This window comes from Leptodactylus fuscus, chromosome 5, assembly GCF_031893055.1.
Source record: "Leptodactylus fuscus isolate aLepFus1 chromosome 5, aLepFus1.hap2, whole genome shotgun sequence".
Lineage (NCBI taxonomy): Eukaryota > Metazoa > Chordata > Amphibia > Anura > Leptodactylidae > Leptodactylus > Leptodactylus fuscus.
Window position 1 is genome coordinate 156,631,992 of NC_134269.1, and position 21,469 is coordinate 156,653,460.

The window sequence follows — 21,469 nt, forward strand, 5'->3', positions numbered from 1 at the left end:
ATCCAGTCCTGTTATGTTTTTTCCTATATGCAAGTACCTAAAACTGTACACCATATTACATTTGTGATCTGACATATTTGTATAAATGCAAAATAATGTAATGTACTGAACATTTATAGCAAATAAAATCTAGCATTAATAGTAAGCTTACTATCAACCAATATCCCCAATATATTTTCAATAGCTGTTTACCATGTGTTGTACTAGTTAATGCTTATTTGTAGATCTCGTTTCCTTCCTCTATCCACCTCTCTTCCTTCCCCAAATTTCTCTGTAATATTATCTCCTTTGTGTTGACTACTTTACAGAGTTTGGTATCAGTTGCAAATATGGAAATTCTACTCTGTAAATGCTCTACAAGGTCATTATTAAAAACTTTAAAAGAAATGTGCCCGTTACTGACCCCTGTGGCACACAACTGGTGCATGTGACCAAGTCAGATTCTTATAACTGAGCCAGTTACCCACTTACTCATATTTACTCCAATTTTCTCACTTTATTCACCAATCTATTGTGTTGCATAGTATTAAATGCCTTTGAAAATTCTCACCACATAACATTCACAGCCTTCCCAGGTGTGGTCTGGAATTTACCGCATCATAGAAACTAATCAGATTAGTCTGACAGGACCGATTCTTGACAAACTCATTCTGATGCAGTGTAATAAAATATTATCATTGAGATATTTTAGTATAGCATCTCTTAGAAACCATTCAATACCAGGGCTATAGTTTTCAGGGTTATTTTTTGAACTTTTTAAAATACTGGTGCCATATTTGCTATGCTCTAGTTTTAGAACAGACCTTGTCATTATTGACTCAATAATAGGGTTGAGCAATCGGGATCAGAAAAGATCGGATTCCAATCAGCGATCGAGTAAATTTCACGATCGCGATCGGAATTCCGATTCCGATCTTTTTAGGCGGGATCCAGGTCGGAGATTATTTCCCACAATGCTTTGCTACTGCCCAAGCATTGTGGGAAAAGCTAACAATGTTAGCTAGGTCCCATAGAAATGAATGGATGCAGCCAGCACATAGCCTGTGCCGGCGTCCGGCCACTTAACCCCCTGCGCGCCAGCTGCATCCATTCATTCTAATGGGAGACTAGCTAACATCTCTAGTAGCTAAGGCTTGGTTCACATATGCTGATGTGCTCCGTCCATAAGGGGGCCGTGCGCTTGAACTGCACAGCGCTTGCAGTTGCGCTTGTGTTCCGTCCGTAGGGGTCCTCATGTGGACCCTTACGGACGGAAGACATCAGCATGTGTGAACCGGGCATTATTACTTACCTGCACAGAAGCACTGCCGCTGGTCTGGTCCCCTCTGTTCTTGCTTCTCTTCTCGTCTTGATGCCCCCACCTCTCAAGTTAGTGTTACAGACCTAGGAAGAAGGCGGGTCTTGTGGCTTAGGAGAGTGTGGGCAGGTACTGGGAGGGGAGCACTCACGTCTCGCCGCCCTGTACCTGCCCACACTCTCCTAAGCCACAAGTCCCACCTTCTTCCTAGGTCTGTAACACTAACCTGGGAGGCGGGGACAGAGAGGTGAGAAGATGAGCGAGAACAGTGGGGACCGGACCAGCGGCAGTGCTTCTGTGCAGCTGAGTGGACAACAGGGGGGACTTAAGTAGCCGGTTTTTTTTTTAATCACTACACAGCGTGGAGTCTAACAATTAAAGCATTCAATTTTTAGACTTCATGCTGTGTAGTGAATAGGATCTTTTTTAAAATCCGATCTTCGATTATTAAAAAAATCCCATTGACTTGCATTGGGATTGGAATTGGGATCGGATTGGGTTCGAATGGAAAATGATCAGAAATCAGATTTTAAAAACAATCCTGAAATCTCAAGATTGGCTCAATCCTACTCAATAAATATAAGAAATATCAAGATAGTTAATCTATGAAGTGCTCAGGGACCTGGTGATTTGTCTATTTAGTGTTTTTAAGATGGTGTTGTACTTCTTGCTGGGTTAAGCAGGTGACATTTAAAGGAGAATTTACATTATCCCTAATCGGGTCATCTGTCATAGGATTTTTCTGTGCAAAGAAATTTAATAGATCTGCCTTTTGCTCTGCCTCATCCACATTTTTTCTCAGAGGACCAACACTTTCACTTCATTTCCTTTTTAAGTTTCTTATTAGTCGCATATGTGTCCATTCTTACCTACATGTTCAGTTTTGTGTCAAGAAATATTTACAATATATATCACAAAGTGTCAACAGATCACAAAATCCTATGTGTGTATATGTACACCTACCCAATTGGCTGCATTGTGAATTGTAGCCTTTCAAGGGTTTTTACTCACTGTGAACAGAGTGCAACACACACGGGCAGTGGTGCAGTGCGGTACTCAATGTGAACAGAGTCCGAAACAAACAAGGCTCACCCCAGGTCAGCAACAAACATGCTCCTGCAACAGCTAGGAGTTCAGCAAACAAACATGCTCCTGCAACAGCTAGGAGCCACCACGGAAGTTTGAACATGCTCCTGTAACAGCTAGGAGTTGTCCTGCAACAGCTAGGAGTTACCCATGAAGTTTTACAGTTTCAATAAAGCTATCTCAGAGACCAAAACTGCTGCAGCCCACAGGCTGGAACAGTGTCTACTGCTTCTAGCCCTGGTGTAGAGATGACAGTTCAGGGTTTACAGGTCCTAACTAATAGCACCCAGAAAGAAGCAGAGGAACCCCACACAGAGGCCTAGTCTGGAAACCTTCCTGAATGCTGGAGCCTATCCCTGAAACTATTGTCATTAACAACTTCTGTGGACTTTAATCAATCTTTAGTCAAACATTAGTCAAAGTGTGAGCACCCGGCGGGCGTAGGCTCACATTATTTAAAGGGAAGACCCCGCCTAATAGGGGCGGTGGTCATGACCTCACCGCTCATGCTCAGTAGGGGAGAAATGACACTTTGCTTGTGAGTGGCTCTAAAAGTCTGAGCATGCTCAGTAGGGTGAAAGCTGGACTTAGACTGACCCGCAGGTGGCGCTGTGCGCCGGTAGAGCAACCTGCGGGACCCAATCCTAACAGCGAGTAGTATTCGAACGAATACCTCCCCTGCATAGTTATTGGTGTAAAAAAAAAGTGCCAGGGAAGATGGGAGGAGAGTCAATTTTTTTTTTTTTTTTTAATTCAAGAATTTTTATTGAAGAATTTTTCATATACAACAAATAAAAAAAAAGGGGGGGGAGGAAACAAACAAACAAGTCATATTATATTGACATTAACTATATACTGGTGAATAAGCAGATATAAACATTCTATTTCTCAATTATGGCGGAAATAACCCAAGGTGCATCAGTCTCATGAATCCTAAAACACCGTCATAGACAAATTGTCAATTCAAGGCATACATTAAAGAAAACAAAATAAACATTATAAAGCACTGTTGAATGTAAACTTAGTAGATAATCAAGCCATACATGCTCTACACAGTACATAAGGGAAAACAAGAAGTAGAGTAGGTTATGTAAAGGGAGAATAATATAGGGAGGGAGGGGCATAGAAAGAAGTAGATCTACAAATATTCTCGATGACTGGGTTGGTGCAACATGGAAAGTTAAGTGAAAGAAATCACAATGGATTTTCGAATGCGTTATAGTTGTTCCAGGGTCCCCAAACTTTCACTTAAATGTCATGAGTTCTATTTGACCAGTTAAGTAGTTCCTCAAGTCTAGCAATGTCCTGTACCGTGTGTACCCAAAGCTGAACTGGCGGTTGTAGTTCCTGTAGCCAATACTTCGGGATCAAAAGCTTGGCAGCTGCTAATAACATGTAGGTCAGATGGTCTTGGGATGGGGCGTAAGACTTGGTCGGTAGTGTGAGGGAGAGCGATTCCGGCTTGAGATGAATAGGGGAGCCTCTAACTTTTGAGATAATGGCCAAGATCTCATCCCAGAACGGTCTAATCTTCGAACATGTCCACCAAATGTGAAGGTAAGTACCCTTCTGCGATAAGCACCTCCAACACCGTTTGTCAGTTGAGAGACCCTTCTGCACCAACCACTCTGGCGTCCTGTACCATCTTGATAGTAGCTTAAAGTTGTTTTCTTGCATTCGTATACAAGTAGCAAAGCCATGTGAAGCTTTCAGGACAAGTTCAATGTCATCATCAGTTAAGGTAATATTCAAGTCTCTTTCCCAGCTAGTAAGGTAAGCGGGTTTGTACAGCGTGGGTGGGGAGCCAAATCTATGCAGGAGAGCTGAAGTTTTCCGAAGCATGGGAGTTCTGGAGAGGAGTAGTTTCTCAAAATTCGTCAAATTTCTCTTCGGTAGTTCTAGAGCATTAAAGGTAGCTAAATGATGATGGACATGAGTATATTGCAGGAAGGAGATGTGCAGATCCTGAGGGAACATCGATTGATCTATGTGCATGACATAGTTTGACTTCTCACATAATTCCCATAAGCTCCCATTAAAATTTGGAGGCCACACCGATACAAGTTTCTTTTTTCTGCTCTTTCCCATCCACAGTGGCAGAAGAGATACAGGTAGAAGGGGAGAAGGGGCAGGTGCCAAGTCTGGACCTAATTCTCGCCAAGTCTCAATGGCTCCCTTAAGTAGGGGGTTCGCAGTGCCAGGGCTATTGTTAGAAGTTGGAGGGAACCAGAGTTCTCCTTGAAGTTCCATCGGGAGAATGTATGATTGTGACTTTATCGGAAACAAGAGGTGCGCCCACCAGCGTAGTTGATTCGCTTTATAGTAGCGTGTAACATCTGGCATGCCTATTCCTCTTTGTAGCTTGTGTTTGATTAGTAAGGACCAGGCCAGCCTGGGGGTTTTTCCATTCCAAACAAATCTTGTAAACATCTTCCTGATGGACTCAAAGAACATCTTCGGCAAGTGAATGGGTAACATGGACATAATATATAAAATTTTCGGGACTAAGTAGGTCTGGATAAGGGCTTTTCTGCCAAACCACGATAGGGGAAGGGTTTGGTATGTTTGCAAATCCTTTTTGAGGGAAGTCAGGAGTGGCACAAAATTAAGGTCATATAGTTGCGCTATATTGGGCCCCAGGCGTGGGGAATCAAATTTTATCGTGTTTACCTCGTGGTATTCAACCGAATACACCAATAACTATGCAGTGGAGGTATTCGATCGAATACTACTATTCGATCGAATACTACTTGCTCATCTCTAGCCAAGACATTAAAAATGGGTCGTGGCTGGATCTTCCAGCACGACATTGACCCAAAACATACAGCCAAGGCAACAAAGGAGAGGCTCAATAAGAAGCACATTAAGGTCATGGAGTGGCCTAGAAAGCATCCAGACCTTAATACCATAGAAAATTTATGGAGGGAGCTGAAGCTACGAGTTGCCAAGTGACAGCCTCAAAATCTTAATGATTTAGAGATGATCTGCTGACGTGCACAAACCTCATCATCAACTACAAAAAAAGACTCACTGCTGTGCTTGCAAACAAAGGTTTTGCCACCAAGTATTAAGTCTTGTTTGGCAGAGGGATCAAATACTTATTTCTCTATGCAAAATGCAAATAAATTTGTAAAATTTATACAATGTGATTTTATGGATTTTGTTTTTGATTTTCTATCTCTCACTGTTAAAATTAACCTAACCTTAAAATTATACACTGCTCATGTCTTTGTCAGTGGGCAAACTTACATCATTTGCAAGGGATGAAATTATTATTTCCTTCACTGTAATTACTATATCATTAGTTCCTATAAAAATACAACTTGTCCTGCACAATACAAGGTTTCATTCAGCTAAACTGATGAATCAATAAAATAGTATGTGTACTCTAATACAGTGAGGAAAACAATCGTATTGGTTTGAAAAGATAAAATTAGGTATGTTAAAGGATTAAAATGTACTAAGTTCTAGCGTCTGAGTTGTGTGCATATTTAGTTGTTGCATAAATTAAAAATCTCCAATAAAAGTGACATTTTCAGGAACGTTTTTACTTAGCATTTTCATTTAATTATTGTATTGTACTGCCTATTATTTTGCATATTTATTGGCATTTTAAGCCATCTTAATCTTTTTGGGTAAGATGCAACCCTATGCTGGCAAGATAAAAAAAAAAGTGTCTAAAACACGGTAAATGTAGAGCACAAAATGTAGGCCTTTTTTTGCTGCAAATTAAGCAAATTAAGCCATAATTGTAGTACATTGAACTTAGTAAATATGTCCTATTAAAATGTGGTCACTATTACCTAAATGACCCCAAACTTATTTATTTGGTAATCTGTCAGGTCTCTTTATTCAATCAGGTCAGGTCTATAATGTCATCCAGCTAAGCAGCCACATAACTGCCAAGCAAGTCTCTAAAGATATTATTGATAAAATGTTGAAAAACTGTGTATGCATTACACAACCAGAAAGGCATTACCAAATATTCAAAGAGACCTTCCAGCGTGTTAAAGGTAGTCTTTCATTTGTCTCCTTATTTGATCCGGATCAGATTGTAGGCCCCGCAGAGGTCAATTTTAGAAAACAAGCAGGCACCCACAATCTGATTAAAATGATCAGGGATCAGAGGAAGAAGGTGCTGATTTTTTTACTGTAATTTTATTTAATTCCTAATAGTTAATGCATGGTCGCAATCTACCATTTTTTTTTTTAGCAAAATAGATCCCAGCCCCCCATGGGAGTACTGCACTATCCAGTTACCATTACTGGGTCTTTCAGTTTCTGCCTCCCAATTTATATATGGGTAGCCCCCATTACATTAGGGAATTGCTAGATGAGCAATTTGCCGGTAGCTGCTGGTGAAATCTGGGAGGAAGGGAACGACAAGACAAGGAGTCCTAATTCTGAACCAGCCCTTAGTCCCTGCCTATTTGCCTCAACTACCCTAAGCGGTAGAGGACAACTGGGCAACAGTCCCTTTCTATGGTGCAATTGATAACGCAGAACGCAGACAAGACAAACTACAACAAGAAGTTGGTCAGCTAGCTAAGGGGTCAGAACCAGTCAAGCAGCGAAGTACAGAGTTAGAATCCAAAAAAGTAGTCAGAGGGAAAAAGCCAAAGTCAGAAATATGAATATAGATAGCAACAGTATACAGCCAGAACACCAAAAGCAAAAGTAAGCATAAGGGATAAGACTGGAAAAGTAGATAAAGGAATTTGCCTTAGACTTGTTTGGCCTGTAGGAATGTCAATCAAAAGCTACTAATTATTGACCAGTCATGCCTCATTTATCTTTTACAATTGTATGTGATATTTTTCCTTCAACATTTCTTAGTTATAACTCCTCAATATTGCTAGTAAGACTTCTGGGGTTGGTTTACAAGCATTTTACGTGTTTATTAGAGATGAGCGAGTACTGTTCGGATCAGCCGATCCGAACAGCACGCACGCATTGAAATGAATGGAAGCACCTGGTACTTCCGCTTTGACGCCGGCCGCTTAACCCCCCGCGTGCCGGCTACGTCCATTCATTTCAATGCGTGCGTGCTGTTCGGATCGGCTGATCCGAACAGTACTCGCTCATGTCTAGTGTTTATGTGTTTTATTTGTATCTTTTTTCCTCTGTTCCCTACTACGTATACTCCCCCCGTCCTCCATTCCATCCCAGTTACATTACTTACAATAGTCCAATATCATTATCTATAGTATTTTACCATCCAAGTTATTGGCCTCCCCGTGCTTCACCCAATGTATTTAAATTCCTGACTATCTTCAGGATCTCAGCTTGTAGTCATTCAATGAGAACCTTTATTATTTATTTCCAGATTTGTTACAGTACAGTTATCAGAGCTCTATCTTGTAACAAGCTGTATACCTGTGGGATCATCACATGACTAAGACTTTCAACATTTTCATCTTCTGGAACTACAGTAAACAATGAAGACTCCCCAGAGGAACTGATACTAAATTTATATTGAAAATATTGTAACTTTTATACAGAAAAATAGGCTAGGTTTGAGCTTGAGTTAAACCCAGAATTCTTTATTAATTATTTTTACAGATAATCTGTACAGATAAGTCAGCAATGAATTTATTAAAAATATCTTCCTCTACTGAGCAGTTTCCAAGGTTAGAAACCAATAGTTAGCAATTACTGGATTTGGAAATTAGGATGTACCTATTCCAAGTGACTTTGTACCTCGTAAATAAATATACAGTGCTGCATAGGAAGCAAGCTTGTATGGCACATGAACGCATATAACTTTATATATAGAGTTATTTCATAATTTATTAAGCCATATTTCCATAACAACATTTTATTTATAGCTCAAGGAATGACTCCCTGCACCGGCTTTCAAGCAATAGCTGAAGTGTATCTCCCAACAAACATTGGAAGCTTACATTTCTACAGAAGCTGTCATTATGTAAATAAAGTTACAGGTTGCCCTGTATCTCACAAGCCATATATCTACTATTGAGGAAAAAAATTTGTTCTGCCACTAATGTAAGAAAAGTAAATAAATGTTCGATGTACACAAACAATAAACCTTTTCGGAAATGAGCCTCTGAGCTAATACTTATGCATCCACCTATGGATCTGTCTCATTAAATATTGTTTGAGAATATATATATAATCCAAATCAAATATATTGACATTCATGTATGCAATTTCATAAAAGAAAATTAAAAGGTAAAAGCCAGGAACAGATGAGTGTTAAGTATTTGCAGTACTAAGCACTGCATCAGTTACACAGTGACAAGAGGCAGAGTGAAGGAAGCTATGAATAATGGAATCACAAGGCACAAAGCGGATGGGATGTCAAATCTTTGTGCTGCGGGTCATGTATTCACCCTAAAGGGTAATGGTTTTCTATCAGACAATAGCCCTATATCCATCTTATTATATTTCTCTGCAAAGCGTCTGGGCACAAAGTGGCAAGATAAAATGTTAGGTTGAAACAATACTAATATATATGAATGGGGGATGAGCACAGAGAGAAAACCTCAGGCAGGAAGTAATCTCGCTAGAAAATCTGGGACTTGTTTGAGTGTTCACAAGGGGAAAAAAAAAAGATCTTGGTAATCACCAATCATAAAAGTAACTAAATGAATAAAGACATTTGTGACATGCTTTAATTGTTTGGGGGATGAATACGTATTAAACTATCAAAACATTGTGAGGATAAAATTAGATTCATTAATCAAAGTGAAGCTGAGAGCTGACCGTGAAGACATAATACAAATACATTTTCTGTTCTTTCAACCTTTGTGTACCTGAACAAGTGCCACTTTCAAAATTTTGATGAACATAAAAATTATAAAAAGTAGTAATAATAGCAATTACAATGTTACATCATGTGGTGTAACTAAGCCAATAACTGCACTTAGGGTCTAGGGCAGTGATGGCGAACCTATTTGAGACCGAGTGCCCAAACTGCAACCCAAAACCCAAAAATTATAGCGGAGTGCCAACATGGCAATTTAACCTTAAAACTCTGTGGATCCACAATTGCGGACAATTATGGACCCACAAATTACAGTCGTATGACTGGGGCTTTACAGAGCTTGTACTGAAAGGTAAAGGTCTCTGCATTTTTTTCTTTTGAACAATTAATGTTCACTACTTACATCGCACAGGATCCGTTTTATAGTGACCGTGCAATGTAATTACAGCCTGTACTAATATCACGTCAGCTATAAAACAGATACTGTGTTATATAAGTAGTGAAGGGACCCCACACAGTACAATCTGCCCAACAGTGGCCCTCACACACAGTACAATCTGCCCTGCAGTGGCCTCCACACACAGTACCATCAGCCTCGCAGTGGGCCACCACACACAGTACAATCTACCCCGCAGTGGCCTCCACACACAGTACAATCTGCCCCGCATTGGCCCCCACACACAGTACAATCTGCCCCGCATTGGCCCCCACACACAGTACCATCAGCATCGCAGTGGCCCGCACACACAGTACAATCTACCCCGCAGTGGCCTCCACACAGGATTATACTCTACAGTAGACCCCTCACCACACATCATGAAATGGTCCACAGAAGCCCCCTCCCACACAGCAACAAATGGTCCACAGTAGCCCCTCCCACACAGCATCAAATGGTCCACAGTAGCCCCCTAGCACACAGCATCAAATGGTCCACAGTAGCCCCCTCCCACCCAGCATCAAATAGTCCACAGTAGCCCCCTCCTCAGACAGTACACAAACATAAATATACTTACCTGAAGAGCTGCTGGGCGTCCTCTCTTCTGTTCACTGCGCGCACTGATGACTTATGTCATCACACCCGCGCAGGTGCAGAAGTCACAGTCTGTAGTCAGTGTAGGCCGCGCATTTGCACAACCAGCAGAAGGCAGCGATCGCTCACTAACGGGGAATCCTGTACTGGATTCCCCGTTAGTGAACGATCAGGGCGACTGCTCGCGTGCCGGCATAGAGGGCTCTGCGTGCCTTCTCTGGCACGCGTGCCATAGGTTTGCCATCACTGGTCTCGGGTAATAATGAAGTGATCACAGTAATTGTTAAGAGTTGGACTGCAATTACAACTCTTCATAGTACAATAGGCACAGCTCCACTGATTTTGGTGCAGTTGGATTTTTGTTTAGATCCCACCATTCCTGAGCAAATGATGCTGTTAGTTTCAGCACCCAATATGCTAATATGGCGTAGGAAGCCTAAATAACATTGTGTGTTAAAAGTAACTGTAGTGATGATTGCTCAGAAATAATAGGGGCATGAAAAAAAATCTAACTACACCAGAATCAATGGGATAGTTCCTAATTCAAAAAGCTGGAATTGGTGGAGGTGGTGAACGGTCTTCTGAAGCATTGTCTTACCAAGATAACTTCTGTACCAGTTGCTGCTGCTCTTTTGAATCAAACATGTCCAGGCATCACAGATGTATATTTATAAATGGCCAGCATGATCCGCAACATTCGTCACCACAGAATTAATGTATGCCTAGGCATGGCTTCTCTTCTTGATAACAGGTAATCTTGATCTTTTAAATATACCAGGTAAGAGTAGCTTACCAATTAATCCTTGGTTAACATATCCACATAATAAACATGGCAATGGGGGTGTGGCTTGTGCTCAACATGGATGTATGTATGTCAGCTGACTTTTTGAGGTAGCCGTGGCACCTACCTATCTTGTCCTCATCCTGCTGTCAGGGGTGAACCTGCTCCTTTCGCCGCCCGAGCGAAGTGCAGAAAGCCGCCCCCCCCCCCCGCCGGGAGGAGGGGGCGGAGTGGGGGCGTGGCTTAGCGAAGGGGGCGGGGCTTAACGCCGTTCGCCGGCAGAGAGCAGGCCCGGAGACTGCCTGCGCTCTGCCTGAGCGTGCGGGGAGGCTGCTGGAGCAGCGCTGCTCCAGTGGCCTCCCCAAACCACCGCTCCGTGCTAAGCCAGACCAGGACAGCTTGTCCTGGACTGGCTTAGGTTAGCAAAAATGCCGCCCTCCCTGAGGCCCTGGCATAGTGCCGCCTGAAGCGCTCGCTTCAGGTCGCCTCATGGGAGGTGCGGCACTGCCTGCTGTCCAAGCTTCTGATGACAAAAATCTGACAAGCAGATAGTGAGCCTTGCAGACAGAGCATATATAGCATATAGAGTCAGATATTGGGTGAATTTGTAGAGATTTGGCTAAAAAAAAATTGTGAGAACCTTTCTTTATGGTCTTTGCTATTAAACAAGCTCATGGGGTCTCTGCAAAGACCTCAACCCTCCACCTTGTGTGTCATCTGTTACAGATACAATTCTAAAATGAGCCATATCTCTTCTGAATTTTGTGGACATTTGGCTTCAGAGACCAATTCATTAGATGGGTCTCTATTCTCCACAGCTCCCCTTGTGCCCAGGTGATGATAAATTGTTTTCTTTCTCCCTCTCTTGATCTTCTTAGGGGTACACTCCTCTTTCTCCCTGGTTGTTTGCTGTGGCAATAGAGTCTCTAGCCTTTGTTTCTGATTGGACTATACATATCTGGGCGTTAGGGAAAAGGATTATGATATGGCTTTGTCTATGTCCAATTCTAATGCCACATTGCCTGGGCTATGTTGCTTAACACTTTTGGGTTGCTTTACGGCTTGTTAATTAATATCATATTTGATGCCTCTGCATGCGGCCAATTGTATGTGGGAGTTATCATAAACAACATTCCTAAAAATAAATGTTGTTGTTTTACAATAATGCCCAAACCTTAAATATTTCAATTCTGTAGCTTATTGAAAATCAGAACCACCTTACCTGTTCAGAACATAATCTATATGTAGCTACAATTTTAGCAGCAAGACTACGAGCAGCAACAAAGCCCATGGAATAGAGAGATATTTCTGCAATTAAAGCATAATCTGGTACCATCATAGCCACAGTCCGAAATAGTACCTACAAGAAAGACAATGTCAGAAAATTTAAATATTCATTATTACTATTTACTGCCTTTCAGAATATTCTATTCCCTACTCTCTAGATCTGGCACTTTCACGTCCTGTCTTTGTAATCCCCACTCTCACCATCACCCCATGATTTATTCAAATCCCCCAAATTAGCCAATCCTTCGTTCCCCACACTCTTGGGTGACAGACTAGGGCTTCTATAATGCCTCCTTAAGGCTAGGTTCAAACTATCATCATTTAATGCCTTTTGCTTTCATCCGTCTCAAGATGAGAGTAACAGACATTAAATGACATTTGCCAATGGAGCCCCCCTCTGTCAAGTGTTTATCTGCATTAAGGTAAGAATATAATGATGGAAGAAAAAGTTGTGCTTGTAGAACTATTTCTTCCATTTCAAAAGTCAACAGACAAGATGGAAGACAGTGGTCACCATGTTGTTTACATTATAGTCAATAAGTACAGACATAGATGGAGGGGGCGGTTTCTATTGAAATTTTGTGAGTGCGCAGTAGCGCTCCCTCTAGAGCGCTACTGCGCATGATCCAGCGCCATTTTCCTGCTTGATAAGATTGTGAGTGAGCGGTGGAGTGTGCACATTAGTGCCACGGAGGAAGCTCTACTGCGCACATGCAACATTTCAATAGAAACCGCCGGGAAGGACAATGATGGAGGCGGTGAAGAAGAAGGAGCATAACCATTTCAAAGGAAATAAAAAAAAAACAGGGAGGGGGGGTCTTTTTAAAAATGACTAACAGCACCTGAATAGTCTTTTTAAAGGCTATTCAGGCATATCTTTATCTCTGCCACATATCTTTACCACATAGTGCCTACCCTGAGCCTTTCCATGGACAATGCCCTATTGCTGAAAGAGACTCTACCCACCTATTGGCATGATGTTTCTACTGTTGACTATGTTTTGGTTTTGCATATAATCACGGGGTATCGTTCTTGTACATAAGTCGTGTCACATTGTTGTTTGCCATTATTCTGTTTATTGTTTCTCAGGTATCCAACCCTACTACCTGTGCGCATCCCATCTCTTTAGGTTCCTCCACGCTAGTTAGTCGCCGAGGACAGCTCTTTTCTTAGTGGGGGTGTATGTAATGTCCCGGTACTGCTAGTCCAATTCCCTCTAATAGTTCTTGCAGACCAAGATAGTATGGACATTGGCATATAAGGTAAAGATTTACTCCCCCTTCATTCCTTCATTTCTATTTTTCCAGAGCATGCGCCATCTTGTGGATGTTTTTGTGAACTACACCTGCCTATACTTTGCCATTGTAATTTAAGTTGTCAGTGTGAAGGTGTGTCCATTATAATCAGGTGACCTTCAGGACCAATCAAGCTCCCTTGATTTGGTCTGGAGGAGGAGTCGAGTTACAGCCCCCTCGAGGGGGGTGGGGGACCTTCTGTCTGGCCCTTTGTGTAGACACAGCTAGCAGACGGAGCACATGGAGGACGGATAATGGCTGCCAACTATCAGAGTACAGCAAACAGAGATGTCTTTCCCTCTGTTCCCAAGATCCTTCTCAGAGAGAGTTTTCCTTTGGAGCTCCAAGCCTACAAGCACTAGGAGTTGATGGACTTGCTTTATCCATACATCTGGGACGTCTACACGTATCTCTGTATCCAAGTAAGTCTTTGGGACAAATATATATTTAAGAAGCCCATAGCTAGTCTGGCAGAATTCGAGAATCTCCCGCTGCTAAGAAAAATTGTATTTGCTATCCTACATACGTGTACCCAGTTGTGGTTTAACCCCCTGGATACAGGCCGTCTTTACAAGTATATACAAGTTTACTACTCAAGCAACTATTAATTAAACTGTCCAAAACATTCCTTCTCCAAGCTCCATCACCTGCTTAATTGGACACTGCCTACAAAGATTGCTGTATTGTATGTGAAGAATTCCCCCATATGTACATTTGTATTACTTTGTCCTGCTAGTAAAAGAGCAACGATTACCCCCGAAGCCTGGTTGTCTGTTGTCATTGTCAGATATCACGTGGGGCCGGGTAATCGGGGACATCAAAAAGGAGATTTTGTGCACATTTGGGACCCCCTGAAATCCTGCCACATCGGATATATTACCGTGATACCAGCCCTGGCCTTCCTGAGTGTTGCAAACCCTTCCCTTTTTGTGGCCCCCTTTCTCAGCGACGTAGAGTACCAGCGACGTTCCCCACCAGGGGGCACACACCAAAACGTTCATTGAGGAGGAGGGGAACAGGGGTTACTGCTTATGTCAGATAATATATATGGCTATAAGTCTCCACACACCTGAGAAGGTGGTCTCTCCCTAAGGAGTGACGTTATCCCCACAATCTGGTCTCACAGCCTCTCACTTAAACCAAATCAGTTCTCTCTATGCTGCGCTGATGACGTCCAAAGAGACAGAAACGGTGCCGTCCGTAGCTGAGAAACTGATTTGGTTATAACCTCGCATCATGCAGCAAAGGCTTCTGGGAAGTCGGGCATGTTGTTCAGGGTTGCTTGCTATAGAGGGCAGCATAAGAGAGGCACTGTCTCCCTGTTTACATCTTCGGAGACAGATTTGCATATTCTTCCCATGTTCCTTTGCAGTGGAGCAACTATGGCTATAAGTCTCCACACACCTGAGAAGGTGGTCTCTCCCTAAGGAGTGACGTTATCCCCACTATCTTTATCTCAAAACACTAAAATGTAATGATAGAGCCCCTTTAAGTTCTTTCTAGTTGGTTTTCAAATATTGTGCATTCTGATTATTATTGGTTGCATATGAAAATAATTAGATGCAGAGCTAACAATATAAAGTGCTACAGTGTATGTTGGTGTTATATGAGTGAATGCTGAATCAATCTATGTATCTAGCTATTGTAAATGCGGGTGCTTGGGGCTGGTTGTCAGGCAAGTAAACACATGGAGCATGGTCTTTAAGATCACACTTGTGCTTGTTTTATTAGGTGCATATCACAAAAGTTCAACACAAATATCTTTCCTCAGCATAAGGCAACATAAAGCAAACAGCTTAATTTATCCCCAAGGCAGTAAAGTCCATAAACTCAGCAAGCTGGCTCTTGTAGTTCTCCACACAAACAGAGTCTTTGGGTCCTCAGCTTCTCAATAGCAGCAGCAACCAGGAAAATGAGATCCACCCAACTGTTTGGACAGGGTTTAAGGCTCCCACTGCTGCTGTTACAAAACCCAGGGATAGAGCCTCAGGCCCGGGTCTACAATTAAACCCCAAAACCTGGATATGGATTCGTCCATCACCAAGTGGAGAGGAGCCATCTTACTGGGATATATCTTCCCTCCACAACCATTCCCACTGCCTGCCTACACTATCTATCTGTCTATCTGCACCCAGTTTTCCCGATCTATACATGCAAATCCAATATTATATTGCCATTCACTTCACTGATGATTTGTAGAATCCCGAGAACGATGCAGAATTGTAAGTATCATGGCTGTCTGTTCTAATTATAATTTTAATTGAAAATCAGGTTCTAATGAAAAAAGAATAATTCTGGGTCTAGCGGGAACATCCTTGAGGTGATTTCAAACCTAGACACAGAAGGACATAAAATTCACTTGGGCTATGAATTCTAACAGGCGATCAGTATTTTCAGTATTTGCAAAATCTTTTACAGAATATTTCAGAATTCTCAATAGGTTTTACCTGAATATGTAGTTTTCTGGTAAAAACGGTATACAGTAGTAAAGTGCTTCAAGTGCTCTTTGAGCAAGTGAGAATGTTGCAGGAGTTATTTTAAAGTTTATTCACACCTTTTATTTTAAATTTCAAATCTGCTTTTATATTATAATTAGATATATAATAAAGGAGGCTATGATTATGGTTTTGTAAACCGAAACGCGTCAGCCGGACTGCGGCTCGACTACTTGCGTCTATGGTGCAAGATTTTATGGAGTGATTGAATAAAAGCTTTATTTATTTAAAAGTTTTATTGATAGTTTCCGGCTGGATTCCAAATCTCTTTCTTGGATGTATATTTACTGGTTTCTTGCCGTGGAAATGTGGGATCCGTGCTGGACTCAATTTGGAATTAACCCAGGAGTGAAAATTCCATATGATATCATCTCCTATGGCGGGCTGAGTATTTTTCCTCTTTCCTTTTCCCATAATAAGACTGTTTATCAAAGGGGTTCTCCACTTTCAGATCAATGTTATTGTTTGTATAATAAAAAGTTGCATAATTTTCCAACATACATTCTGTATCAATTCCTGATGGTTTTCTAGTTTTCTGCTGGCCGTCATTCACTCTACTTATTCCCTATGGATAAAAATCTGTCCATGGTCATTTCATAGTCATGTGATGAGCACATAGGTGCACAGCTCATTACCAGAGGTCTGATTACTGTGATGTCACTATAACGAGCTGTGCACCTGTGTGTTCATCACATGACCATGGACCATATGTCACCTGACCATGGACTGATTTTATTCACTGGAAGTAAGCAGAGTGAATGACAGCAAGCAGAAATCTAGAAAACCGTGAGTAATTTATACAGAAAGTATATTGGAAAGTTATATAACTTTTTATTATAGAAACAATAACATTTTTCTCTCAATATTGGTCTGAAAGTGGCCAACCCCATTAATTGTGATATCTCCTATGCCAGTCTTAATCCATTGTTTTTGCAATTAAGGCTCTGGCCTGTTAAAGGGGTTGTTGCAGCATGGTCATGTGACCAACAGACATGATGTCACTTCCTGAGAAGAAGAAAGCAACCATGTTTTTTAAGTCCTGCACAATCCCTTTAATAATGCTGGTGCACAACTGGAAGTTCTGCATTCTTAAATAGAGATCTAAGGTAGTCAGGGATCAGTTTAGATTTCAGGTATACCTCAGGTCAGTTTTCTGACATAAAAAATAATCTGACATATGGCATAAAGCTGATAAGCAAAGGTGTTCCCACCCTGGCCTGCCTTGATCTACATTCTGCTCCACCAAATAGAAAGAACAAAGCAGTGCATCTTTGGCACAAGAATGCTATAGTTGATGTAGTAAATCCTCACCATTGTATAAATTTAAATGTTGTCAGAAAGAACACAAAAGGGAAATGGCAAGGGAACATGGATATATTGATGGCAGTGGTCTAACCTCCAACAATGACATGTTGATAACCTACACTAAGCCATTAAGGTAAATGTCCAAGTGAAGCCCTTTAAGGAGTTAACTAGAAAGAAAGATATAAAAACAGTGCCACTTCACAAAAGCAAATGTGAAACCTCTCCAAAAGACCAGCCGTTTTAGAAGACCATCGCCAATCTTGGCCTCATTTCCTGTGACAGATTTTCAGTTCCACAATATGTTACTGTATTTCTACTAGCTATTTTCTTTATAAAGGCCACCCCCAGAAGATGACTTTCCAATACAATTTTGGGCTATTTATCAAAACAATATAAAAATTTCACAAAACTCAATAGCACATCATACCTTTAAGTTATCTGGCAGCTCAGCTCTTCCTGCGTATCCTGGATTCATAGTTATAAATACAGTGCATGATGAATCTAAACTTATTTCAGTCCCCTCAAACACAAATGTTTGAACCTGCTCAGAAATTGCTCTTTGGATTGTCTGAATTTGTTGAGCAACAACAGAAAGTACCTAATAATAAGCACATAATAAGTAAAAAGTAATAATAAGTACATAACATAGTGTTCAGCATAATCAATAGCTTTAACCATACCATGAGTATTACTGTACAATAAGGGCAGTGTGTGATATTTAGGTAACTTATAACCAACATCTGGAGAAACACGGTAATAGAAAATGAACCAAAGTCAAAGTGATATTAGTAGCAATAGTAAGAAATTGTTTATAATATCAGTGGTGCTGGTAAATTACATGTGGATGCGAAAAAGCACTGCAGGATAAGCTGTGTTTTTTCCCCACAGTGTTTTTCACAGAAAGTCTGCAGAGTTTTCCTCTGTGGACTTTTTGCTTCAATTATATTTATAAGGAAACTGCTGGGATATTGCCATGATGTAATAGCTAAGTATAATATTTCTGTGATGTTAAGGAGTTAAGATTTAGACTTCTAATTTACAAACTTAAAATATTCTTATTTATGCAATCCTTAAAAACTATACTTACACAACATATTGTATCTAATCATATTTTTTGCGTGATATGGGTGGACTAAAATAAATATTATTCATTATACTATTTTTTTTGTAGATATTATGGCTTACATTGTAAAAAGGTGTATGTACACATGAAAGAACTGAATTTGAAAGTCAATATTATATTTCTGCATTTATATTTGTACTTGCAGAATTGGTGCTTGCAGTGCATACTAAGTTTTCTGAGAAAGTGGTGTTAGAATTACCTCCAGCTCAATACGATTAAATTCATCAAAGCATGCCCAAGCTCCAGACTGTGCCAGACCTTTGAAGAATTTCCCCATGGCTTTATAGTCTAGTCCATCAGAGCAGTTAAAAACAACACACTAAAAAAAGAGAGTAAAGGCCGGTTAAATATTCATAACAGCCCTGTATAGAAACCATTTGGAAAAAAATAAAGATTAACAAAAGAAAAAAATAATATGAGCATGGTCAAGTTTATTTTAATTAAAATTATTTCATATAACGTTCTGTTTTCACAATGGCTACAGTTGACAACACAGTTAATTAAAAACAATAAAGAGGAAAGCCATACCGCACGTCTGCAAGTGCGACAGCACTGAACTTAATTAAGAGTAATCAAAAAGATCAAAATAGAGTTGAAAAAGGGATAATACATGTAAAAGTACAATGGCATCAATTATTTTAATTTAGTAAAGTCCAGGGTCATAAATATTGCTTGCTCTTTTTATTTAATTTGTGCCTGATTTATTGCCTGCATTTAATAATACAACCAGAGAGGTAAACACCATTGCCCCATACAAAATCATAGCTGAAAATAATAATAGCTGTTTCATTTATTAAAATTATTTATTATATTTAATGTGTAAAATATGTGATGAGCCAGACTTTGAGGTCTATAAACAGTTCTGGAAAACAAGGGAGAATTTATCACAACACCATTCTTGGAAGATACCAATGAAATGCGTTTAATACTCTGGAAAATGATCTGCCACATTAACAGATTAGGGAAGTGGTTCACCAGTGGGGTCAGGTGTATAACTGCAGGGGGTGTAGAACAATGGAGCTATCCATTACTCAACCTGAGAGCAGACCTGTAAATCCTGTGTGATAATTTGGAAGCCATAATACAATTTGTTGCATTCAGATCCTGATATTTAAGGTTATATTATAACTCTAACAGGAACCCAAGTTCAGGTGTTAGGAGGGGCCGGAGCCTCCACTGTGTAGCGCGGAGGCGCCCAACCTGATCTCTGTCCAGCACCGGAATGTCGGCCTGCTGGGAGCCTCCACTTGAGTGTGCAGAGGTTTCGGTTTCCCCCTAGCACCGGGACCGGCACTTTTGGCGTCAGGGGGGTCAGCGGTGGGCCAGAGGCTATTTAGGCCTCATTTTGGTTTCGACCCATCACTGGTTATTCGTTTCTCTGCGGTATCAGCTCCCCTAGCAACGAGCCTCTCTTCAGTTCCCTGTCTCCTGTCCTGCTACCTCCTGCCTCTTTCCCTTGCCTTACAGACCTCTCCTCTGTGATCATGATTTGGCACCTTCCTGACCTCTTGTGTATGACCTTTGGCTTCCACCTGACCTCCCTTTTGGATCCTGATTTGGCTACTCCATTTATCTCCTGTGTATGACCCGGCTTCCTTGACTACGTTTCTGCCTCTACCTTCTGCTACCAGGTGACCTCCAGTTATCAACTCTGCTTGCTTGACCATGAATCTGCTCCTTGGGTATCTGCGTGAACTCCCTGCAATACCCTCCTGTTCACCTACGACTCCAGACCATCTTGCTCTCTGGGACTTCACTCTAAGGTTAGTGTCTGCGTCCTTCTGGGACCTCCTACTTTGGGTTCGCTGGGTGTGTGTCGCTCTCTGGGCAGTTGCGGATCTGGGCCTCGGACTTTTACCAAGTCCAAGTCCACCATCAGGAGCTCTGGTGAAGAACTCTGGGGCCTGGTTCCACTCCGGTTGCACACCCAGGACTGTTTTTGCCCAAGTGCTTGGGGATTCTAGGTGCCCAGGACTTAGAGTTATTTGTTGCATCAGGTTCCTAACATCAGGATTTTGTGAAACAGGGACCTACAAAGTCCATCAGATTTTAGACTCTTCAGCAGTGGCCAAAACCCAACCTTTCTTTCTCTGCCAAGTGGGACTTTCATTTTTGTGATACATGCATACTTTTACTATCAGAGAGATAATTGAGCAGTGCCATATCCTATGTATAATTTAAAGAAACTGACACAAAAGTTGTCAGGGTGACAGTGTAATAGAGTTCATTGGATTCTATAAAAAGAAAAACAGATCCTGACTAACACTAAGTCTATTAAACAAGTAAACAGTAGATCATTTTGTCTGTACTGTTTGTCAGCATGTAATTTGTTCAGAAGGGGTACAAAATCTCCTGAAGTTCTATGCAGGCCGTCTTCTGGTGTGCCGAGTTTTATAGACATAGTATCTCTTCTAACCCACCTCCAGGGGTGAACCTGCCCCTTTCGCCGCCTGAGGTGAACTACAGAAAGCCGGGGCGGGGCGGAGGGGCGTGGCGAAGTGCAGGGGGCGGGACTTAGCGCCGTTCGCCGGCAGAGAGCAGGCACGGAGACGACCTGCTCTCTGCCTGAGCGTGAGAGGAGGCTGCTGGAGCAGCGCTGCTCCAGTGGCCTCCCCAAATCACCGCTTGGTGCTAAGCCAGTCCAGGACAGCTTGTCCTGGACTGGATTAGGTAACCAAAAATGCCGCCCTCCCTGAGGCCCTGGCATAGCACCGCCTGAAGCGCTCGCTTCAGGTCACCTCATGGGAGGTGCGGTGCTGCCCACCTCTATAGCTTCTAGCCTACCCAACCAGTATTATGTGATGAGGGATCATAACTCTGAAACAGCTCACTGTGGATGGGCCTCTTACTTTCTGAGCATATGTTCTTGGCTTTAACCAGTGTACCTAGATTTCTTAAAAAGCACACATTGGGCTATATAGAGCTACCTTCAAAAAAGTGACACTAGAGAAAGTTTTCCTTTTTCAATCAAGGAGAACTTATTTGCATATTCTTTCCATGCATGTTCCTCAAACAGTTTTGTAGAGCTCCTATTCCATCTTCG

At 41.5% G+C, this 21,469-nt stretch overlaps 1 protein-coding gene across 1 annotated transcript in view; it reads right to left on the reverse strand.

The window, feature by feature from the left end:
- LOC142203618 (dynein axonemal heavy chain 3-like) overlaps positions 1-21,469 on the reverse strand; it is a 927,911-nt gene that overhangs the window by 575,035 nt on the left and 331,407 nt on the right. Inside the window, exons 29-31 of the mRNA XM_075274510.1 lie at positions 18,626-18,745; positions 17,731-17,901; positions 12,144-12,281 (exon numbers count right to left, since the gene is read on the reverse strand). Coding sequence (XP_075130611.1) covers positions 12,144-12,281; positions 17,731-17,901; positions 18,626-18,745 — 429 coding nt within the window. The remainder of the gene's footprint in view (positions 1-12,143; positions 12,282-17,730; positions 17,902-18,625; positions 18,746-21,469) is intronic.